Genomic DNA, 22,578 nt, shown 5'->3' with positions numbered 1-22,578 from the left:
TTTCCGATCCGATGAAGAGTTGGACGTATTTGGACTCTGACAAATTTCCGTATGCGCCGGCATACGTTTCTGTCATACTGATATGTGTGACAGGGCCTTTAGTGTTCTTTCTTTGTACTTTGTTTTGACAAGTGCTTTATAAAGTTTAATATTATTATTATTATTATTATTATTATTATTATTATTATTATTATAGTCCTTAACTTGAAGTTTTCAGTCCAGATTTTCCCCCTGAGCATGTCTTGGAGGACGGTTCGCTCCTATTCATTTTGAAAGAGGACCGGCTGACTGTTTCATGTTCATAGGGCTTTGCTGTGGTCCTGTCAACAATTAAAGCAAAATGATTTCAATTTGCTGAGCAAACACTACACACACTTTTCATCACTTTCTATTGCTGGAAGCATTTTCTGAGCTGTGATCAACACAAGTGCACTTTTTTAATAATCTGTGAAAATCCACTCAGATTACCATGACATTTACTGAACACAAAAAGATAAGCTTCTTGATTTGAAAGACCTCTGACCTTTCCTCTAGTAACACCCTGAGGACAAACTTCATATTTAAAGCTAAACTGGTAAGGCTCTTTGAAAGCTCAGGAACCACATTAAACAAGAAATCAAAACCTGCCAAATGTCCCATGAATTAGATTTAAACTTTAGACAGATAAAAACATTTATTTGAATGTAAGAATGTCTTTTCTCATTGTATACCAAGCTACATTTGGATTGGTTCCCTTTTTTAAAGTGAATTGGTTATATTTTTATTTTATAGATATGAGATGCTATTATATTACCATATTTCATTATATTCTATATCCACGTACACACAGTAGTGCATCAACGTTGACCTGTTTATAGCCCTCACTGCTTTGAAGGAATTTGAAGGACTTGGCCTGTCTCATCTGTTTGGACAGACACTTCCCCTGAAGAACAGACAGACAGCAGCACCCAGAGTTCCCATTCCATTTATTAGATATGGTTTATAAATAGACACACCCAGACACATAGGCTGAAAGTATAAAAAATACAAGATTACAGGGTTTTCTAGACATTTTAGTGAGGTCTTCTCCATTACTTTTGACACGTTATTTTAACTTGAATGACTGACAAAAATGGAAAATTCATTTATTTTTTCTTACACAGCATAACAGTTTTCACTTTCACAAGTCCATTCATCGAGCAAGGTACTATCATCAATGTCATGTTAAAATGAGATGAGAGCATATAAAACAGAGTCACATGCAGCCAGCAACTTTTCACTGAATCTGTACAGCACGTCCTGTCAGCCAAACAGGTGTAACTCAGTGAAACAGATTTTCAAATATAAATGTACTTCAAGTTTCACTGTACTTTGTCTTACAAATTCTAAGGAAAGCTGATATCATAAAGGAAGAAGTTGAAAGGGAGAACAATGATTAATGACTGGGGGAAAAACAGCTTATTCAATCTTTACTGAGGACTGATTTATTAATGCTCCTTCATGTCTTCCAGATATGTTGAGTCATTTGACAAATGGGCTGAAACCATTTAAAAGTTTGGAAATAAGCATACGATATGTTCCAGATACACTTGAGTTTTTAAAACTTAACTGTAAGATTCAAATCATCATCAGTGTACTGGCAGGAAATGTGGGATTCAGGACGCTACAAAAACAAAATGTACTGTAAATGTACTGTATCTTGAGAAATGAGGCAACATGATGCAATGAGCAATGCAAAGGTTCTGATTAGCTAAAACCAAAAAGGACAATATAAATTACATATGTTATAAACCTAGTGCAGCACAAATACACAACTAATGTATTTTTCAAGCATTTATGTACCATATAGCTACTGTGCCAAATCTGGCGCACCTTGTTCTAAGGACAATAACTCCTTTTGCTAATTCATATATTTTTATTCGTAAAGATATCTAAAAAATACAACTCATCAACATCAGTGTTATAGGAAATTGCATGATTTCTTGGTATTATACCAAGTTTTGTTTTTGTAACTCTCACTATTCACAGTGTTTAAAACTGAACACAAGCCAACACCTACTGTGTGGCTGGTAACTGGCACCATATCAATATTCATTGAGGAGTTTGCTTTCAAGTCCAGTAGCGCTCCGGTAATTCTGCAGAGCAGAATTAAAGAACTACTGAATTTAGCTTGGATTTCTCCAGAGTATGCCATTAAAGTTGAGAAGTAAAAAGTTAAATTTCAGTACAGCACTTCTACTCAAGCAACAATACAATTTTGTGTTTTTTATAGATGTTTCAAGTAGCACAACTGTCTTTTTTATTTTTCTTATGATTTACGTTGCTACCAATCTTTCCACATTTCATCTCAATTTCAATAAAACGTTCTTTACAGATGTGTATAATATGATATAATATATAACAGAAACAACTCCTACAGTAATGTGGTACTTAAGTCATGACGCAACTTTGCATAGAAAGTATTTATGTAGCTAAGAAAATAATGTTAAATATTTTCTGCATGATATACCATTAAAGTTGCATATGAAAAATAGTCATGCTGTATTCACTTACAGAAATTGACTCTCTCATCTAAAGAGGCTATAAGTTTAATAAAAACAAGTTGTTGCTTATAATTTGCAAAAATTAAAATACCATAATGTCAGCAGGTAAATCCTACCAAAGGGAATGTGTTATACAGATTGATACAGATAAATGACGTGTGGTGGATAAAAAGTATGTAGTTGGTAAACAGATTCAAATAAAAAATGTACTGTACTCATTCTGCACATGGCAGATAATATTCTGAAAAAGAATAATACTGACCAAGCAGACATGAATATATATCATTTTGATAACAAAATACTTATCTACAAATGTTTGTAATTGGATTGATATATAAATATGTGTAACAATATATATGTATTTCTATACATATATATTTACAACAAAAGGTGCAATTAAATTATGTCATCAAGGAGATGCGGGGTGCCTACCCAGTCCAATGTCCTGGGCTCAGAGGCAGCCATAATCATGCACATAAACTGTTTACCAGTCCTCTTATCAATAGGGTAAATAGTTGTGGGTGTGAACCTTCTGTTATTTTCCACAAACTCACAAAGCTGCTGATATACCTGTGGGTATTCATGGCGTAGGAAAACCCCTCGAATCCTTAACTCCCGTTGTATATTTATAAAACAGATTTCTCTTGCCTTCCTGCCTTCCTCTCCCTCTTTGTCGATATCTGCTGTTCCAGGTGGTGGAGTGAGGATCAGCGTTTCCATGTCACTCTCTTTCTTGTGAACCTTTCTCTCAGGGCTGAAGGAAGCCAGTGCTACCTTTGCATATTTTCTGACAGTTGGAGCTTCGTTCCTTGGTGATGGCCCGTCAGGCAATTGGTCACCAACAGCAATGGATACATTCAAGATGAAACATTCGTTAGGGTCATACTCTTTACCAGCTTCCTGCAGCTCCTTACAGTACTCCCCTAGGTTGTCCTTGAAGCTTTCAAGCTCTCGGAGGGACAAGTATGTAGGAGACATTAGTAGACTGTCCAGGCCATACTGCAGGAAGTTACTGGATGATGCAGGATTTGGAAAACCAAGGAACAGAACTCCTCTACCTCGAGAAAGATAGCCAACTTTGGCAATACGGGAGAAGGCTTTGTGGATGTTAACAGTCTCCCGGCAGTGTTTGATGATGTGACGACATATGCTGCCAATTCTTCCATACAGGCAGCTTTCTTTATGAATGTCCCAGTCTTCCCTGCGACAGTTACGAGAGCAGTAGTAAGTGTAGCAGCTGTGGCAGGATTTAAAATATAGGCAAGCATTGAACAGGGTCTCTGTCCTCCGGCATTTGTTGTTAGAGCACATCATTGTATCATCCTCATCTGGGCTCTGATCTGGGGAGCACTCATCTGCACTCTTCATTGCATCACTGGCCCCGTCCATGTCTCGAAAAGCATTAGGATTAATTCTTATTGAGGTTGGCTGCTTGTCAAGAGGAGCTGGTTCACCTATAAATGCCTTTGAGCTCTTTCTGGACAGAGATACTGCTTCTTCCTCATCAATTAACTTCTTTAATTGATCAAGAATGTCTTCACTTGCCCTTCTACTGGGTGGCTTGTAATCAGTCACAAGATCTGCCAGAAGCTCATCAAGTTGTTCAAGGCTTTGCTGTAGTGAGGCATTGTCGTGTGTCTTCTCTTTGGTGGAGCTCTCAAAGTCACGATGAGACCGTTCTGGATCCTCGGTGCTTCTGGAGTCAAGAATGTCCCAACTGGCAGACCGTCCTTCAGCCTTGTTAAGTTTCCCTGGTCGAATGTCATTATCAGTGATTGTTATCTCAGGAGTGACAAACCAGAGTTTACTAGTGCTCTTTGATGTCTCTGTTGGGCTTTTGTCAATAAGTGAGTTATCAGACATTGATAAGGCTGCATAACGTCTTGGTGAACTGGAAAGATTGACTACCACTGGTTGTGGTTTGTCCCCTGCGGCTGCTGCAGGCTTCCTGGAGTCAAGAAGGTCATCATAGCTTTGACCCCGCTGTACAGGAAGAGGTTGTTCCCTCTCTACATGAGGGTTGAGAATATTGTCCCAGGACCTCGAGTAAGATTTTGAATCTGTACCAATTCTTTGAGGTTCTACACAAGGGTTGGCATACCAGGGTGTTAACACAGGATCTGGACGGGCTCTGGTTGGAGTGACTTGAGATACATAAGAGGCAGGATTGGTGGAATAACCAGATGCATCTGAGCCATACCAGTCATCTGTTTGTGCCTGAATGACTCTGGCATGTCTTCGGCCCTCCGTGTAATATGCCCTTGCTGGGATATGATGCTCTGGTGGCATTGCGTACATGTCGCTGGAATAATAAAACCTTGGCGGAGCAGTCTGGATTTGATAAGATCTTGGATCATCCCCATAAAATAATCTTGTTGGAGGTGTCTGTATGATGTATGGCCCTGGTTCATTTGCTGCATAGGGTTTGTGATACCCTGTCTGTACAGAGTATGGATAGGTCTCCATCTCAGGATAATAAGGTCTTGTAGCTACAGCATGCACCATTCGAGTCCTTGGATCTTGCACATATTGCACTTTTGGAGTGTATGTTTGTCCTGGTGTGTAACGTTCATCATGAAAGCAAGAACTTGGTTGAGGAGGAGCAGTAGTAACATATCTCCCTGGGTCATCTGCATAAAAGAACTTAGTTGGCACATTAGGACTAGAATGTGCTCTGCGTTCCCTACCATAGTAATCACCCGATGAAGGCGTTCTTTGTAAGGGAATCTCCATGGGTTGTAGGTAACTATTTGGCATGCTGCGGGAATATTGATAAGCTTGCCTACCCTCTGTACCTAACGAATCAGTGGGAGTTGATGTTCTTGAGTAGGAGAAATGGCGTGGCACAGTCAGACTCCTACTCCCCCCACTATGGTGCCTCTGCCAGGGTATGTCCACTTGAGGTGTAGCCTGTTTCCGTTCTGAATGATGTAATGTTGCGTCATCAGGTTTGATGTCCACCCGACACCTGACATGAGGGCTAGTTGCTGGTTTATCCATCCCTCCATCCTCAGAATTATCAGCAGCATAGTGAGATGAGTATCTACTGCTGTCACTTATTTGTGGTTGCAACTTAATGGGATGGACGTCATGCATATGAGCCCTTGTTGCTGCATGGGAGGACTCCCTACGCGGTGATACTTCTGGTCTCCCGCGAGAGTCTCTCGGAGCCCTTTGGGACTCCCTGCCCTTCCTCCCTGAAGAGGAGGACCCTTCAAAAGACACAGGGGTGAGACTGGTCTGGACCCGAGGTGCACTTTTTGACCTGGTCCTTCTTTTTTGTTCAGGGACAATAACTTCACTGGTCATATCTGCAGCCATTGGTTGAGGAGTTAACCTATGGTTGAAAATGTCCGGAGCAGAAAAGCGGTATCTCTGCTGACGGCCCAAGGCATTCCAGGCAACATCTGGGTTGGCTGCATGCCTATTAGCCTTCTTGTATGGGGACTCCATTGAGTATTTCTGGGATTTGGGGTATTCCAATGATTTATAGTCAAAGGTACGGCAGTGCCTCTTATTGACTTTGCTCTTGCTGTCCTCCAGTGTGTAATTTATAGAATCACATTGTTTGGAAGGTTGCAAGGACCTGTAGTGTGAATAAATGGGGACCACTTTAATATCTCGATGCACAGTTGATACCAGTATGTCAGGAGGGTCTGTGCGTGTCATCTTAAAGGGACTCCTCTAGTTCTCTCCATCAAGTTGATTTAATGTTGATGTTTCCTGGAGAGGAAAACAAATCATTTTAGTCAGTGATATTTATCCAGGCAATACACATCAGTGCAATCAAATCACATCCAAAGATCTTCTGCTTGCAATTGTATTTCATGTAGAAACATGTTAAAAGGAAATACATTTTGGTGTTCTAATTCAGGGTTGAAGTGGTGGTAAAAGAAAAATTTATGGGGAAGCTTTAGCCAGAATATATCACTACGGGCTTATATCACTACAGGATTATGCAGAATTTCAACAATCTTGTGACATAGTACTAAATAACACATGGTTCAATTTTACATTTGTGGGGAAACATATAACTTAATCTGTAAAAGGTAGAAATTGGGTATCCTTGAAATTGTAATCTTAAAACCGATTAAAGGAATTCTCAGCTTCACAGCTTCTTTACTTCCAAAAACACTGAATACTCTTGGGGTATTTAAAGAATTTAACACACTATTCTTAAATCCATCTCAAATTGTTCTAATGTCTTTCTCTCTAACAGCACATTCTTTTGAAGGCTAAAATAAATTAATCTAATGAGATCTGACTTCATGCTTTGCTGATGATGATAATGTTGATAACATATTCAATGATGGCAATGGAATCAAAAGTATGTCTACATTTGTATTATGGCATGAAGCACGGGTTATTCTGACAATAAGCTATACAGTGATATCTAGTCAATCATGTAGTATGTGTATTTTTGTCCCACAATACTGCAACTAATCAAGTGTAGCCCAATTTCAATTTACTAATGGGCTTTACAGGCACACAACTTCACATTAAAAAACCCTATTAGCACTATAGAACAATATTTTTGAGAATGGGACCAATCTGTTTGTTTTTTGCATCACAGCATGCAGCAATACAATACACATTTCTGTTGACAGTTTTCGCACTATCCCAATAATTGGCAGTTGGTTGTGTTAAAGCGTGTGCCAACAAAGACAGGAAGCAAACACAGAAACTATGCAGGGTTCTAAATATTTGAAAAGAAATGGCTTTGCAAATGTTTTTAAGGAATGGAATGCAGTCAGCACTCTTGTTGTTGATGTATTTTGGTGAGAAACACTGAATCTAAACAGAAACAGTTTGTTTCCAAGAAAAATGCTAGTGCTTGTGCTCTGTCTGTCTGTCTCTGAATATGCTGCTGATCATCCAAGAATCTTCCTGATTGGCCCAAGGAGGGGATCAGGTCCAACAGAAGTCACACATTTCCTGTTTTGAAGCCAAAGTCAAAGTTTTTACTCAAGTCATGAGAGGGTATCAGTGTTTTCTTGAGAGTATAAAGAAAGGCTAGAAGATTGAAAGTACATATGTTTACACATAGCATTCATTGTACATACTAGTTTGTATTGTGATACATTTGTACTTCTATACTTGTGAGGACTCATTTCCCAGCCCCTTACCCATACAGTAACCCCATCCCTTAACTTCACCGAAACCTAATTCTAACCTCACTGTTGCAAGTTGGACCAGACAGAAAGTCACTCTTTGCAAAACTGTCCTCACTCCCAAGTTCTAGAATTCAAATTGATCCACACAAAGATAGTACACACAAACATTTGTGATTTAAATCACACTGCCTTTTTGAAAACAGGAAGATACTCATAAATTCCCAATCAAACCAACATGTGTTCTCACTTCACATGCTTGTAAAATGCTCAGCATTACTAAACCAGGAAGTGTAAAAAAGAAAAAGAAAACAAAGAATGTTAATAAGTCATTAACAAAGGATCAATAGTTCTCATTAACTATTTAATGTTTAAAGGTGATTACATTACTAAATTATTTGTATATATATATATTACATACACATATTATATGGTGACCATTAATAAAGTCACGACATATAAACCTTTTACAAAGGTTCATATATGTTAGTAAGTGTACAGTTAATCCAACACTGTTCAAGCAATCAAATCATTATTTTATGTTCACATCAGCCATCTGATAAAACAACATACAGTAAATTAAGTGATCAGCTGTTCTGACATTTAAAACGAGTGATCACAGAGAGGGTCAGAAGAAACAGAACGTTTTTTTCTTAATGCCTGTGTCTGATTAGGCTTCCATCCTCCTTTTCCAAAATATTTACTTTTCACACACTTAATTGTAAATGCTGGTGTTTTCAGATGTACCCTCTCAGGACTCTGCATTGTTTAAAATGCTTCTTGCCAGACTGGTGGAGAGCTGGGATGTATCTACAGCCATAACATCATCATGGAATATTCTGTACAGCTGGCCTATATGTGATTACACATTGCATGGGGGCAGTGGTTAATGTTTACAGTGGAGTGTGAACGTCCCTCTTGCTGATTAGCTTCTGTATCTGGTTGGAAGAAGCCTTTCAAAACCTTAAATATCAATTCAGTATGAAGTTCAATTTTGCTTTTTAAATGAGGAACAAAAGTCTGAGTGTCCCGGCCTCTGTCAAGCAGCACTTGGACATGAATGATAGTCGACTCATTCTTTTGAACCTCATTCACCATGAACGTGAGCTCTCACCTTTCTCATCTGTACATAATGGTTTATGGCTTATGGTACAGCTTGGGTTCCAGTTGGTAGTTGTTCCTAATTTTGTAATATTTTCAGATTTGACTGAATGTGGTCATGAGACAATCAAAAGTGTCTCAAGCTTTCTATACATTAAATTAATTTATATTGGCTTATATTAAGTCCAGGATAAGCAAAATGCAGTAAAAAGCTTTTAATTTGGTGCCAGTCACTGGTGAAGTTTAGCCCAGTGAATGATCGATGATACCATTTGGTGCCTGATCACATTGACTGCACTCACAATCTACATGAATTTAACATGTGATTTAAAAGGCAGCAGTTGAAAAGTGACAGGCAGTGTGCATTCTTAAAAGATGCAGTGGTGGGATTTTCTACCATTAGAAAAGAAACTTGGTGATTCTGAACTAGAACAATATTTCAAGATGTTTACTAATACTGAAAATATTCATAAAATCATGATCTGATCTGATTCATAGGAAGGTTTGTAAAATGAATGCAGGAAATGAAAGAGAGTAGAATTACAACGATGCAGAGGTTACAGTGAAAGACGATATATTAATAAAGAACTGCTGCAACCTGTGGGACACCCCCACGGGAGAACGAGTTGACCCAAATTGGACAACTGGTCGAGCAGACGCTCAGACCGGAGCAGATGGAGGATGATTATGATGTTAACACGGCTGATGTCTTCCACAAATCCTGTGGCAACTGCAGCCCAGTGCATACCAAACAGTAAAGTTTGCTAATGATGTAAATTGCTTTTTTGCAGACAGACCATCCCAACACGAGCCCGAGGGGGACGGGAGAGAGAGCCCCCTCTCCCAGATAAATACTAGGAAACCCATCTGTCCTGATGGTATGGACGGGAATATACTACAGACGTGTTGGGATCAGTTAAGATCTATATTTACTCAACAAGCATCACTGATCATTCCAAGGTCACGGAAAATGTCTAAAAATAATCCCACTACCTAAAAAGACAAATATCTCAGAATTAAATGATTTTAGAACGATAGCTTTAATGTCAGTTATTATGAAATGTAAGGTTTGAAACCAATGGTCAGATGGATGCTTTAACATTTGCATATAGAGCCAAGAGGGGTGTGAGAGGATGCAACAGTAATGCTTCTAAACAAAGTTTGCAAACACCTTCATCTTATCTGCCTTTCATACTGTCAAGGCAGATCTATTGACAGTGAAGCTGAGCAGCATGGGTGTCAATCATACCCTCATAAGATGGATGTACAACGTACTTACTGAGAGGCAACAGTATGTCCAGATCCATGGAGGACAGTCATCTGTCTTCAGCACTCTCACCTCTAATGTTCATTTTGTGTTTCAATGACTGTGTTGGCCATCAGGACAATTGTACCAAATAACATTTGCAGATGATGCTGCTCTGAGAGGCCTTTTAACCGACGATGAGACCGGTTATAGAGCTGAGATTAACCATTGCTACAACTGGTGTTCAGATAAGTCATTCATTTTAAACACAAAACTCAAATCCTGCGCTGACCAACTGTTCGGGATTGTGGAGCTATTATTCAACCTGAGCCTGAAGCAAGGGAGGGTACCACAACTGTGGTAAACATCTTGTGTGGTACCCGTGCCAAAGACCCCCCCACCCCAAGGACTTCGACAGCTACAGACCGGTGGCGCTGACATCGCAGCTGATGAAGACCCTGGAGAGGCTGGTCCTTGGCTATCTTTGACCCCTTGTGAGACCATCCATGGACCCACTTCAGTTCGCCTACCAACCTGGCATCGGGGTGGATGACGCTGTCATCTACCTGATGCAGAGATCCCTCTGTCACCTGGAGAAGAGAGAATCATGTTCTTTGATTTCTCCAATGCCTTCAACACCATTCAACCCAGGCTGCTGGGGGACAAGCTGGAGTGCTCGGGGGTGGATCACCACCTCACCAGCTGGATCCTGGACTACCTCACCAACCGTCCACAGTACGTGAGGACCCGGGAGTGTCACTCGGACACGATTGTCTGCAGCACGGGGGCCCCCCAAGGAACGGTTCTGGCACCGTTTCTCTTCACCCTCTACACTGCAGACTTCACCCACAATAAGTAGTGTGCAAACACGTGACAAAACTGTGTGACGTATGCGTACGACGCCATGTTGGTTGGAAAACAAATCAACAATGGCGTCTAAAGCGAACAACAACAATACAACAATCTCGAGATCTTTGAGAGTGATTTACACGGGCATGGGCGAGCACCGTTATCTTTCACTGGTTTGGTAAGAAGACTACCAACCCAGCCAGAAACAAAGAAATTATAAGCATCTAAGCTCTTGTATGCCTTCATTTGTTTGGTTGCCCACGACGTTTGTAGCACAAGGTAGTTCACAATATCCGGATATTCAATCGGCTGTAATGAATCTAAATCCTCAATATAATCCGACGGCTTTAGCGTGTACGCGTCAAGGCCGCAAATTTGGACTTTTTCTCTGAATCTTGCCTTTACAGAGGACTCCAGAGAGTCAAAATACTTTGAAGAAGTCGGAGTTGTATTGTTGTTGTTTGCTTTAGACGCCATTGTTGATTTGTTTTCCAACCAACATGGCGTCGCACGCATACGTCACACAGTTTTGTCACGTGTTTGCACACTACCTATTCCGACAGTGTGCAATTACCAATGCCTTGTGCAATATTCACTTTTTATAACTTTTGCAATTACACTATCATGTGAAATATTCACTCCTACACTTATTTTTTTCTCCAATGACTGTACTTATATTACTTATGTTGCTGTTACTGTATTTGTATTCTATTTGATTGTTACTTGTCACTTTACTCTCTTTGCTGTAACAACGTAAATTTCCCCGTCGTGGGACAAATAAAGGATTTCTGATTCTGATTGAAAGTGTAGCTGGGCACTATTATTGATCGCAAACACCAATGTTAGGTTTGCAAAGGCTCAACAACGCCTGTACTTTTTAAGTATGAATATGTACTTTTACCTTCAGGATGCAGGTATAGTAATATTTGGAAATACCCAAACCTGCTCACTATTTTCATAAATGCTTAATCAAAAAACCCACTCACGTCCCTGTGTTCGGTCTTATTTGGACACCCTCACTCAAATATGAGTAAAGACAAGTCCTCCAAATGAAACAACAAAACACACATAGAAGTAAGGGCACAGGTTTGGTAAGCAGGGCTAAAGTAAAATAAAATAAAAAGTAAAATAAAGAGCATCTATATATATATATACACTTTACAACTTTGATGATTTCTGCCGACCAGCAGTAAATATTTTTATTTTTGTAAGCATGGTGCTTCCAGATGTCTTATCATAGGTTCTCATCGTAAAAATATTATAGGACTGCACATAACTCACAACAGACACTCTATTACAACTTCACTCTGACACAGAGGAGGTCCAAGAGTCAGCAGACACATCGAAACACAATGTTGGAATCAGTGCAACTTACACTTACAGTATTAGTATTTCATCACGGATGAGCAACCATAAATCCAGTTAAAATGTATAGATGCAAAAAGAAACCAATAGGAATGATAAAATCACTGACTATTAGCTGTTTTTGTACAAAAATAAAAAGATCTAAATATATTTTGGATGGGGGTAATGCTCAGAATGTCCCATCAACATGGTGCTTATGTCCATGGAAAATAGAAAAGATCTCAAAAAAACTGTCCTAGAAATAGTTCCTTCAAATAACAATACATGGCATGCCTGGAAAAGACATAGTGAATATTTCATATGCCTGTAAATAAACAGAGTGAAAATTATGATGCCTTTCAGCCACAGATGTCTGCATGGAGTGGGTGCTCTACTACTATATGTAGTTTCCATAGCTCATACAAGGTGGGGCATTCTTCTAACCAGTACCATATGAAATGGAAAGAATAAAAACAATAAGTAAGAGCTGGTTAATGCCACAAGCTCCCTCCTTCAAGAGATAGTGAATGACTACCCAGAGTAATGGGTGTCACTTCTCCAGTGGAAGTGTATTTGTGTTACTTCTGGTCAGTGATCATAGTGAGCACTGTCTTATGGTGCATTGTGGGTATTTTCTATGGATCTGAACTCTCAGTGCACTGGAACACTGCACCATTGGCACTGCACACCCTAGAAAATGTCTCTCTGGGCAGAACTAATTCATCCTCTCTAGACTTACCCTCCCCTACCCCAACATCAACACTACACACTGACTCCCCCATATAATACTAATACATCTACATTCACACTGTTCCACAGCTGTATATGTGCCAACATAAATATTGTAGGCAGTTGGGGAAATGGAGTATTTGGAAAGGTTATGCTGATGATTCTATTCTCACTGCCCACCATGTAAATAGAGCCTGATGTGAGACCTAAAGAGAGATTTGCAATCAAAACATTTCAAGATACAATAACTGCCATCCTTTAATGATAGGAACACAAGAGTACATACATACATATCTATGGCTCGGTATATGGCTCGGTCACAATATGGTACGTTTTCGGAACAGTAAATAAGAAGTAGAAGATAAAAATGTTGTAGAGATAAAGAGCATGCCGTCTTGGTTCAGATGACGGAGCCTCCATGTTATTATTGTATTACCTTCATAAGTATAGGTGCAACTCTTAACACTTGGCTACAGTACTTCAGTGCTATATTTTACTCTTTGAGTCTGCTTTGTCGACAAGCAGGGACGGCATGAGCTCTTGTATTTACAGCATATGAGAGAAAAACACGGCCACTATGCCTGCACACACACACATTGCATGTAACGCTTGAAGTAAGGAGGTATCAACACAATAAACACTTTGTGTGAGGTGTACCAAGAAGACCATGGAACAAAAGTGTACTAAGATGATGTATGCCAAAGAACACTAAACAGCGAGGACAGAGAAAGGGAAAGAAAGACCATGTCTTCCACTATGTTGCTCCTATCATAAATTAGGTCATATGTCATTCTCCCGCATAGTGAGTCAGCCAACTAACTCTACACCCTGTGTCCAAAAGAAAGGCAGTGATACTTAGCAACATGCTAAGAATGGGTAGCAAGCTCCATTATAATTCAGTCAGTGAGCTATGCTTTGTTAGTGTTCTGTGGGCCATAGCACTGCAGATAAAGAAGCTGTTAGTTGAGGCTCAAATAATTGGGCTATTCTACCATGAGAGGATACTATTCAGGTCCCTTCCACATTGGGCCAGTAGAATGTAAATTGGCTTCAATCTTGTCCTAAAATCTTACCGATCCTGAGGAGTCCAAATGTCTTCGTATCTCTTCACGTGACCACAACATACATACTTACCAGTGAAACTTAACTGTAATACAGCACAAAGCCAAAATTTTACTTATCAACTAATCAAAATGTACGATTACATAACAGTTCATATTAATTCAGAGATATGTGTGTGTGTGTGTGTGTGTGTGTGTGTGTGTGTGTGTGTGTGTGTGTGTGTGTGTGTGTGTGTGTGTGTGTGTGTGTGTGTGTGTGTGTGTTTGCATGCTCCTGAACTGTTTGCTCTTGGCCCATGATTATTCCGCTGGAGTAGGCTCTAGTATCACATGGCTCAGCCTCTTGACGCCATTACATATGAACTGGCGAGCTGACTCTTGTTTCCTGCAACCATTTGCAGTATTGCCTCATAATTCTCTACAATGCTTCTGATGTAGTGGCCACATTGGGGATAAATCTGCCACTGTAGTTCACTAGTCCCAAGAAGCTTCAGCAGCATTTCCAGGATGACCTGTGTTCTCTACGAAATCAATCTTTGAGTTTGCTGCTCCGATGCTATTTCACACACAATGTAGCCCCTAAACACAAGCTCAGTGTGAAATAATTAACACTTCTTGTTATTGACTGCCCTTCTGAGAGTTGTTGTTCAATCCTGAAATGACCCGTAAAAGACTTCAGCTCTATCTCATGCTCTATCTACGAATGAGCATTGCATTCACTACAGAAAGTTAAATGACAGAATTATTTTTTGTAATTATGACTTCTGTGTCTCATAATTATGATTTAGCATCTTGTAATGAGATCCCATGATTACGAGACATTTATCTTGCTGTGGCAGTTGCAATGTGCAAAGTATGTGTCGATTATTTAATATATGAATCAAGGTCACTGTGTATGTTGTAAACCCTTCATCAGAACTCGACTGCTGTTATTGGATGATGATTCTGTAATCCCTGTTGCTGTTTTATGATTAAGTTATGGCTAATGTTACGCAACTGAAACACTTTGTTAAGGTTTGGAAAGATTGAGGTTATGATTATAAACATTGAATGTCACTGTTGGATTGTGACAGAACACACACCCCCACCTCCTGCATGAAAGGTATTAAAGTTGGAAGCATTAAAATGGGTACGGTTAGGGTAAGGCGACTAAAACACGTAAGGGGAAGATTGTGCTAACGTTTTTAATAAAAAGCAACAGATTGTGGCAAGATTGTGACGGGTCACAAGCTCCGGTTTCCAGTTGTTCTACCACCCCAAGGTGCGACACATAAAAGACACATTATTTCCTCCATCAGCACTGAACGCTCGCACTGGATGTGAACCGTGTGCCACAGAATCCCCCTCTAGGAACATGAGTATTAGGGATACTGGGCTCGCCCCACACTTAATCATTATCAGGTATCAGGACATCTCAGCATGCATTTGTATGTAAACTCCAACATTTATTTGCAAATGGCTAGAAAACAAAATACAGAGACAACTGTAAAAAAAAAAATGTCCCCGTGGCAACTGTTGCTACGGTGAGGCGGCCTAATTCGCCAGTAACTAAGGTCTGCCATCATTTCTCCTCCCCACAGCTACGAGTAACTCCAGATATTCCTCTTGGAAGAGGTGGCCACACCTGGACTAACTGGCTGATTTCACACTTCATAGGATAAATCAACATATTCTGGATCAGCTCCAGAGCTACAGGAACCTGGTGAATCCTTATCCTGGTTTTGAGAAGCCTAAATGTGCGTCAGGGATATGTCTGCCATTGTTGGTTGGCTTTAATGATGTAATAACTAGTCAGAAAAAACCCAATCTGATGATAAAACATGTAATGGCCTGACAAAAATAAAGAATATGCATCATGCTCTCATTATCCATTACTGTTGATGAGACGAAGAAACCAAACCCTGCAGACACGGTTTCAGTGCAGCAGTGTCAAGAATATAATCTATAATCCCAGCTCCTCAAAGGAGAAATAACTGAGAACGGCAGGTGTGTGGACGGCAGACTGATCAGAAACCTTAAAAGGTTCAAATGAAGTCTACAGAGATATAAATACCAAGGGTACTCAATGTTCCCTGTAAACATCCAAAATGTGATCAAAGACAAGAAAGCCCTCAGAACCAGGATGCTTATACTAGTTTGATCTATTTCCACAATTATGGTTGGCTGCTGCTTTTGGAGCATTGTATTATTATGCCACCTTGGCGCAGGATATTAGTTGGTTGGCTGGTCGATCCACCACTTTAGTTTAGATTGAAATGTCTCAACAACTATTGGATGGATTGCTGTGAAACTGGGTTCAGCCTGTCATGTTCCCCTCAGGATGAATTGTAATAGCTTTGTTGACTTTAATTGGTTGTATACTTTGCTTTATGATCAAATACCTGCAAAACTAATGACATTCCCATCAGTTTAGTACTAATTAGCAAATGTTAGCATGCTAACATGCTAAACTAAGATCGTGAACATGGAAAATGTTATACCTGCTAACATTAACATTGTCATTGTTAGCGGGTTAGCATGCTAATATTAGCTTTTAGTTCTAAAAGACTGAAAGTGAACAAATCTTCGTGCTCTTCCAACGCTCGTTAGCAAACATTGTGTAAACAGGCACCACTTTCTCAAACATACTATATGCCATATTGGGGACATAAAAAAGGGATCCCAGAAACTACGATAATGGTGTTCTTCTCCACAGACTTGTATCCACTCCTGGTTATGACTTAACTTACTGTTAACCACTGCATCGCTTTCACCAAGTCATTATTTGAGGGACATCTTGCCTTTAAGTTCAAATCTTTTGACTCTCAACACCATGGCACCACCTTCAGTGGGACTTGAATATGAGTCTTGTTAAAAACATATTTAAAAAATATAAGAAAATTAACTTTATGAAACAGAAATGAAAGTTAAAAGGATCACCAGAAGTGAATAATTCTCTAATTGATATATTTAGGGCCCAGCATTAGGTTTAAGTTGGGTTTCTGCTGCAGTTTCCCATCACTTTCTGTCTTCAGAGACATACCCATGTTTGGCCACCTGGATACTGCAGGCTCTACTGGTCTCACTGTGTTGAAAGAATAATACAAAGATAGTGCTGAAATGATGAGTTGCAATCTTATCTTATAACCAACTAAGGCAAAAGTACCAAGCTAAATTATTCTGTACTAATAATACCAATACCAAACAAGTGGTTCAGCTTCAGTCAGTAGTTTTTGACACAGTATAACTAAATAACTAGTCAATTAATGGGACAACTCATCAACAATTAACAATTAAAATTGTCATCAGGCCTGTAGGCAGATACATGTAAGAAGTTCTTTAAAATAAATGAAACTAAAAATACATTTAAACTACAAATGTAAATGAATGCAAGGTTTGTATTTTGTTACACAAAAATAGAAATTGTGATTTGTATAGAAATCTATCTGCACATATTGCGGCCTCTGTACAACTCTGCAACACCTGGCTCCGCTAAATCAGAACAACCCATGCAACCACTGTAACACTGCAATAATGCAGAGCTGAGGGCCTGTCTTCTTTGAAATAAAATTAACTTGTGTCCCAGAGCAATGCATCAAGTCCGAACAAACGTCGCATTGACACGCTGAGCTAGCAAACACTGCGTAGTATATCCTGACTGCTGCTGCTGCTGCATGAAGAGCAGCTGCCTCGAGACAGAATCCTGATGAGGATGATGTCAGAGGATGGGAACACATTTGTCCAACATCTGCCAGCAGGGAAGTGACTGCAGGACAAACCCACTGCATCCCTCTGGCACATAACATGCACTCGCAAAAACAGAACGGCATGCTTTATAAGCTCCGAATGGTTAAAAGCAATTTGATATGTGCACAGATGCAAAAATACATGCACAATACATGTCGTGCTCATCTGTATGATCATTGCAGTAATGTCACGTTAACAGAAGTAAAGAGCGGTTGCAGAGAGTGGAGGTGAAATGCATAATCGGATATGTGTTTCCCTGCAGGCTAGTAGCCGTAGCCAGTAACGTTACACGGTAGTGCAAATCAAAAGCCCCACAATGTCTTACCGCATCAGTCCGGACTGCCAGCCTCTGCTGATCCATTCTATGATACAAGGCAGTGGGATAGTGATTTCCCAATGACGACATCGGACATGTGCAAAAGGTAAAATTGCAATATCCGCCTTATTGGTCAGACTCTCCAGAATCTTTCCTCTCCTCTTCCCTTACGTTGCATCGTTGGTTGATTTCTGCGCATCCCCAGTGCACCATCCTCATCTACGTGGCCGTAACCACAACCCACCTCTCTCTCTCTCTCTCTCTCTCTCTCTCTCTCTCTCTCTCTCTCTCTCTCTCTCTCTCTCTCTCTCTCTCTCTCTCTCTCTCTCTCCATCACGCCTGCTGCACTGACATGAGCACACTTTAAAGGTCCGCCAAGGAGACTGTGGTTGCCTCCATCCTCCATCTGTTTGCCTGTGACGAACATATTTCGATAGGGGAAATCTGTTGTTCATGTTAATCCTATCAGGAAGAAACCTATATATGTTGGTGACAGTCCATGACCTTGCTTGTTTTGCATGTTGTAGAGGATTAATTGATGAGTCACTCGACTTGGTCCTCTATAGGCTATATTCAGATAATTAATAAACCAAAATATTATTTGATTGAGAAATTAATCAGCAGCACATTGCATCGACACCTAAAAGAAGTTCCTTTTTGCATCCATTCATAGTGGAAATGTCTTATTTATAAAAAGGAAGACACAAATTTCAGGAAACAGGTGACAATTAAATATATACAGTATATACATATATACAGTATATATATATATATATATATATATATATATATATATATATATATATATATATACAGTATATATATATATATATATATATATATATATATATATACAGTATATATATATATATATATATATATATATATATATATATATATATATATATATATATATATATGCATTATGTATTACATAAATAAAATAGATATTTATTCTGATTTTCCCATTTAATGTTATCCCTGCTGAGTCAGCACACATGTAGGCATGATTTACTTTTCTGACCTTTGTTTGAGGAAGTAACCACTTTAAATGTGTATGAAGCACTTATTCACATTAATGATGCATTAATTAATTTGTAATTATTCATTCAGCAAGATAAATTCTGTTGAAGTTCAAAACAGTCTGCACATTTAAAACATATCCCACATATCTGTGTTTTCTGATAAACTGAGAATGAAGTTGTAATATGTGTAATGTGCAGACTTGATGCATTGCTCTGGGACCCAAATTCATTTTATTTCATTGTTGCAGTGTTACAGTGGTTGCAAGAGAAGACTGGCAGAATAGCAAGAAAAAAGAACAAAGTGGTGCATCAAATTCAACAGAATGCAGGAAATTAAGTGTTTGATGCTCTAAATTGATCAGTCAAAAGTTAACTGAGTTTGTTGAATATGTTATGGCCAGGTTTCAATAGCCTTTATTTATAGGCTTGGGTACTACCAAAAACAGTACACAATACAGCTGTATTCACCCTCTGTCTGAAGAGTAGTGGTTCAGCGCCTGTCTCTTTAAGACCCCATCCTGAAAAAGCGCAGTCTGCTCTGATTGGTCAGCGTTTACGGGTCTACACTGAGCTATGTTTCAATATGGGGGCTGAGTCGTCCGAAGGCTGCAGCCCCCGAATTGATTGATTCAGGGGCTGCAGCCTTCGGAGGACGCAGCCTTTGCGGTCTTTAGAGGCCGGGTCCTCCGTATATCGCGAAGGCTGAACCGAGCGGTCTACAACATGAGACGGTCCTGTCTACGGGGGACTTCCTGGTACGTCACCAGTTGTTCACGCCCCTACCTTTTGCCGCTCCCGTCGTCTAGCAATTCTCAGAAGTTATCAAGCGCAGTTGACGGCTTACTTGAGCATTTTTTCCCAGCGAACGGAACCAGAGATAATACTTTCATTTTTTAATTTTCAATCTTAATTGAAGATATGCTTTATCACCTGCGCATCATGTATTTAAGACGGTCTCTGGAGACCCCCCAGATGATGCTCCCCATCAGGAGACACAAGGGGCTTTATTGTGGCATCCCATCCAAGTCCAGCAGCAAACTTTATCTGTATATACTGTAAATGTTATATTGTTTTATAATATATTTCTGTTTATAATCAATTAATCATTTTCATTCATTTTCATTCATTGATAGTTAGTTTTCTAAATTAAATAATCCCTTTTCTAAATTAATAAATCATATGTACAAAATAAATCCTTCATGAACCTTAAAGTCAATTAAGTTTTCACAATATATTCATCATTATATATATAATTTACATTTAATTTGTCAACAAGTTTCTCCAGCAGAGAGAAGAGTCTGTCCATCCTCTCCCTGCCTCCGAAGGCTGCAACCCCGGAATTGAGACACAGCTACTGTGTCCAAAACACAGACATGCTAAGGTATTGTTAGCATGTCTGGGTGGGAGTTAACCTGAAGTCTAAACAAGTGAAGTCAATGTAAAATTGAGAATTACCACTAACCGCTAGCTAGCTGTTCAGCTATAGTTAAATTAATGTTTTGTCCCTGCCCTGCACACAGCTTGAGACCACCACTGTTAACACTGATCTTTTCAAATAAAATGAGTGCCTTCAATTGCATTTTAGGGGATTAATATTTCAGCTACAGTGACATTTTTAACAGTCAATACAGAAATGAAAGTTTGTTTGTTAAACGTTACCTTCAAACTGCACCTTATTTATTATATATATCGACAACCTGCCTATTGGCTTTTTTACCTATATCAACAATTATTAATTAAGCCTGAATTATTCAGTGTCCACTAGTTGGTTCTTAACTTGTTATACAGTAAAGTCAATATCTATCACTCATTTACAATGATGTGTCAGAGGTGTTCCTTTGGCCAAAGCAATTTACAATTACATTTATTTGCAGCAATTCGAAAATAATACATCGAGTTGAGTTCACTTAACTACAAGGTATCAAAGGCCTTGTACTACAAATAAAACAGCATTTTTATTTGACAGTTAAATGTTTGAATATGTGAAAGCAATTGAATGTGAAAATAAAATTAGTTGCAAATGGTTCAATATGTTGTTTTCATGTTAAAAGTTAGTATAGATGGTGAGGGTAAGAAAGGACAAGTAAAAAGTAATGTTTATATTTCTAAAACAGTAGAAAATATTTGCAGCACCTAGAATGAATCCATATCTTTTTGTAGTAAAATCTAAATAAAAAGGTTTACAATGGTTCAATTAACTGTGTTAATCTGCGATGTTTACGAGCATTTAAGGTCTTCACGTCTTTATAATGAAACATCCATCATGGTGCTTTTGTCACGGTTCAGGACAGGGGAGGACCCAAATGCAGGATGCCAGACAAGGTTTTAACAAAAAGAGAGCTTTATTTTACAAAAGCTAGCAACAATACAAAGTAACAAATAAAACTGGAAACACAAACTCACCAGAGGTAGACACGAGGGAGCACACCATGTAACATCAATGACAAACTGACAAGGAACAATGGGACAATTGATGAATAAAAAATATATTTTGACGGCAATAGATTACATTTGGGAATAAATATTCTAGCACATATAGCTGATAGTTAAACACGTGTCAGTCTAATGTAAATGTACAAATTATGTATATCGTTGTTATTACTGTCACCTGTCCATCACTTTGGTCAGATTGTCAAAGAACTGTCACAATGTTTATTTAAACAAAGCCAAACAAAACATACAAAGCAACAACTGAGGGAGTAGCTATTAAATACAAAAAGAAAAAGTAAACTGTAAACACAAACCAGGAAAGACACGGGGGAGCACGGGGAACAGACAAGGAACAAATGGGATAGCCAGGGATATATACACACAGACACTAATCAAGGGAACGAGACACAGCTGGAGGAAAAAGGCAAAGACACAAGGGCAGGGTGAATGGACACAGGAGGATCAAATCAACAATCACAGATTTGCCACTGATCTGATGGATTTTCCACCCTTGACATTATTGGCTGCTCTCTCCATCTCTTCAAGGAGTGTTGAGCCCCAGTTGGTTTTCCTCTTGTAGATTCTTGGCATCATAGCTTTTCTAAAAATGTTTAACATATGATAGACCTAACCAGTTATGAAATACAACAGTGAAATACAATGTAATGCTTTAGAGGCATAACTTAGCTTCAGTATATTGTGGAAGGGTAAGTTGAACCACTGGTTCAATTTACCCCACAGCATTTGGCTCAATTTGCCCCATAGCCAGCATTTTGGAAAACACTGCCTAGGTTTACCGTTCAGGCCAATCTTTAGCGTAATGATTCACATGGTTTTATACATTGGCAAATCACCAATCTATTTAATAAACATTTTTAGATCTGGATACATTTTCTTTAACATAACATTCATTATAGCTGACATGCAGACAAGGTACGTTCCTGAATTTATGGTCACATGACAACAAATGTGTACAGTTGCTTAGAAACTGGGTAAATTTACCCGCTGGCTCATCTTACCCCACTCTCCCCTACTATGTCGGCGAGGAGGATGAAACAAAAAAACGAGTCGTTCCCTCGTCTCTGCCGCTCGGACCCAAGCCAACATACAAACTATCA

The 22,578-nt window shown here is 39.2% G+C and overlaps 1 protein-coding gene across 1 annotated transcript; it reads right to left on the bottom strand.

Moving 5' to 3' along the window:
* Positions 1-948: 948 nt before the first annotated feature.
* ajm1 (apical junction component 1 homolog) lies at positions 949-18,168 on the bottom strand. The gene is made up of 2 exons (XM_029445532.1): positions 18,015-18,168; positions 949-6,245 (listed from the first exon to the last, which is right to left on the bottom strand). Exon 2 carries the CDS (start codon positions 6,189-6,191, stop codon positions 2,919-2,921), a length of 3,273 nt encoding a protein of 1,090 aa, XP_029301392.1. The 5' UTR covers positions 6,192-6,245; positions 18,015-18,168; the 3' UTR covers positions 949-2,918.
* Positions 18,169-22,578: the final 4,410 nt, after the last annotated feature.

The sequence above is a fragment of the Cottoperca gobio genome, chromosome 12 (assembly GCF_900634415.1).
Source record: "Cottoperca gobio chromosome 12, fCotGob3.1, whole genome shotgun sequence".
Taxonomy (NCBI): domain Eukaryota; kingdom Metazoa; phylum Chordata; class Actinopteri; order Perciformes; family Bovichtidae; genus Cottoperca; species Cottoperca gobio.
This window is presented reverse-complemented; position numbering and strand designations above follow the sequence as displayed.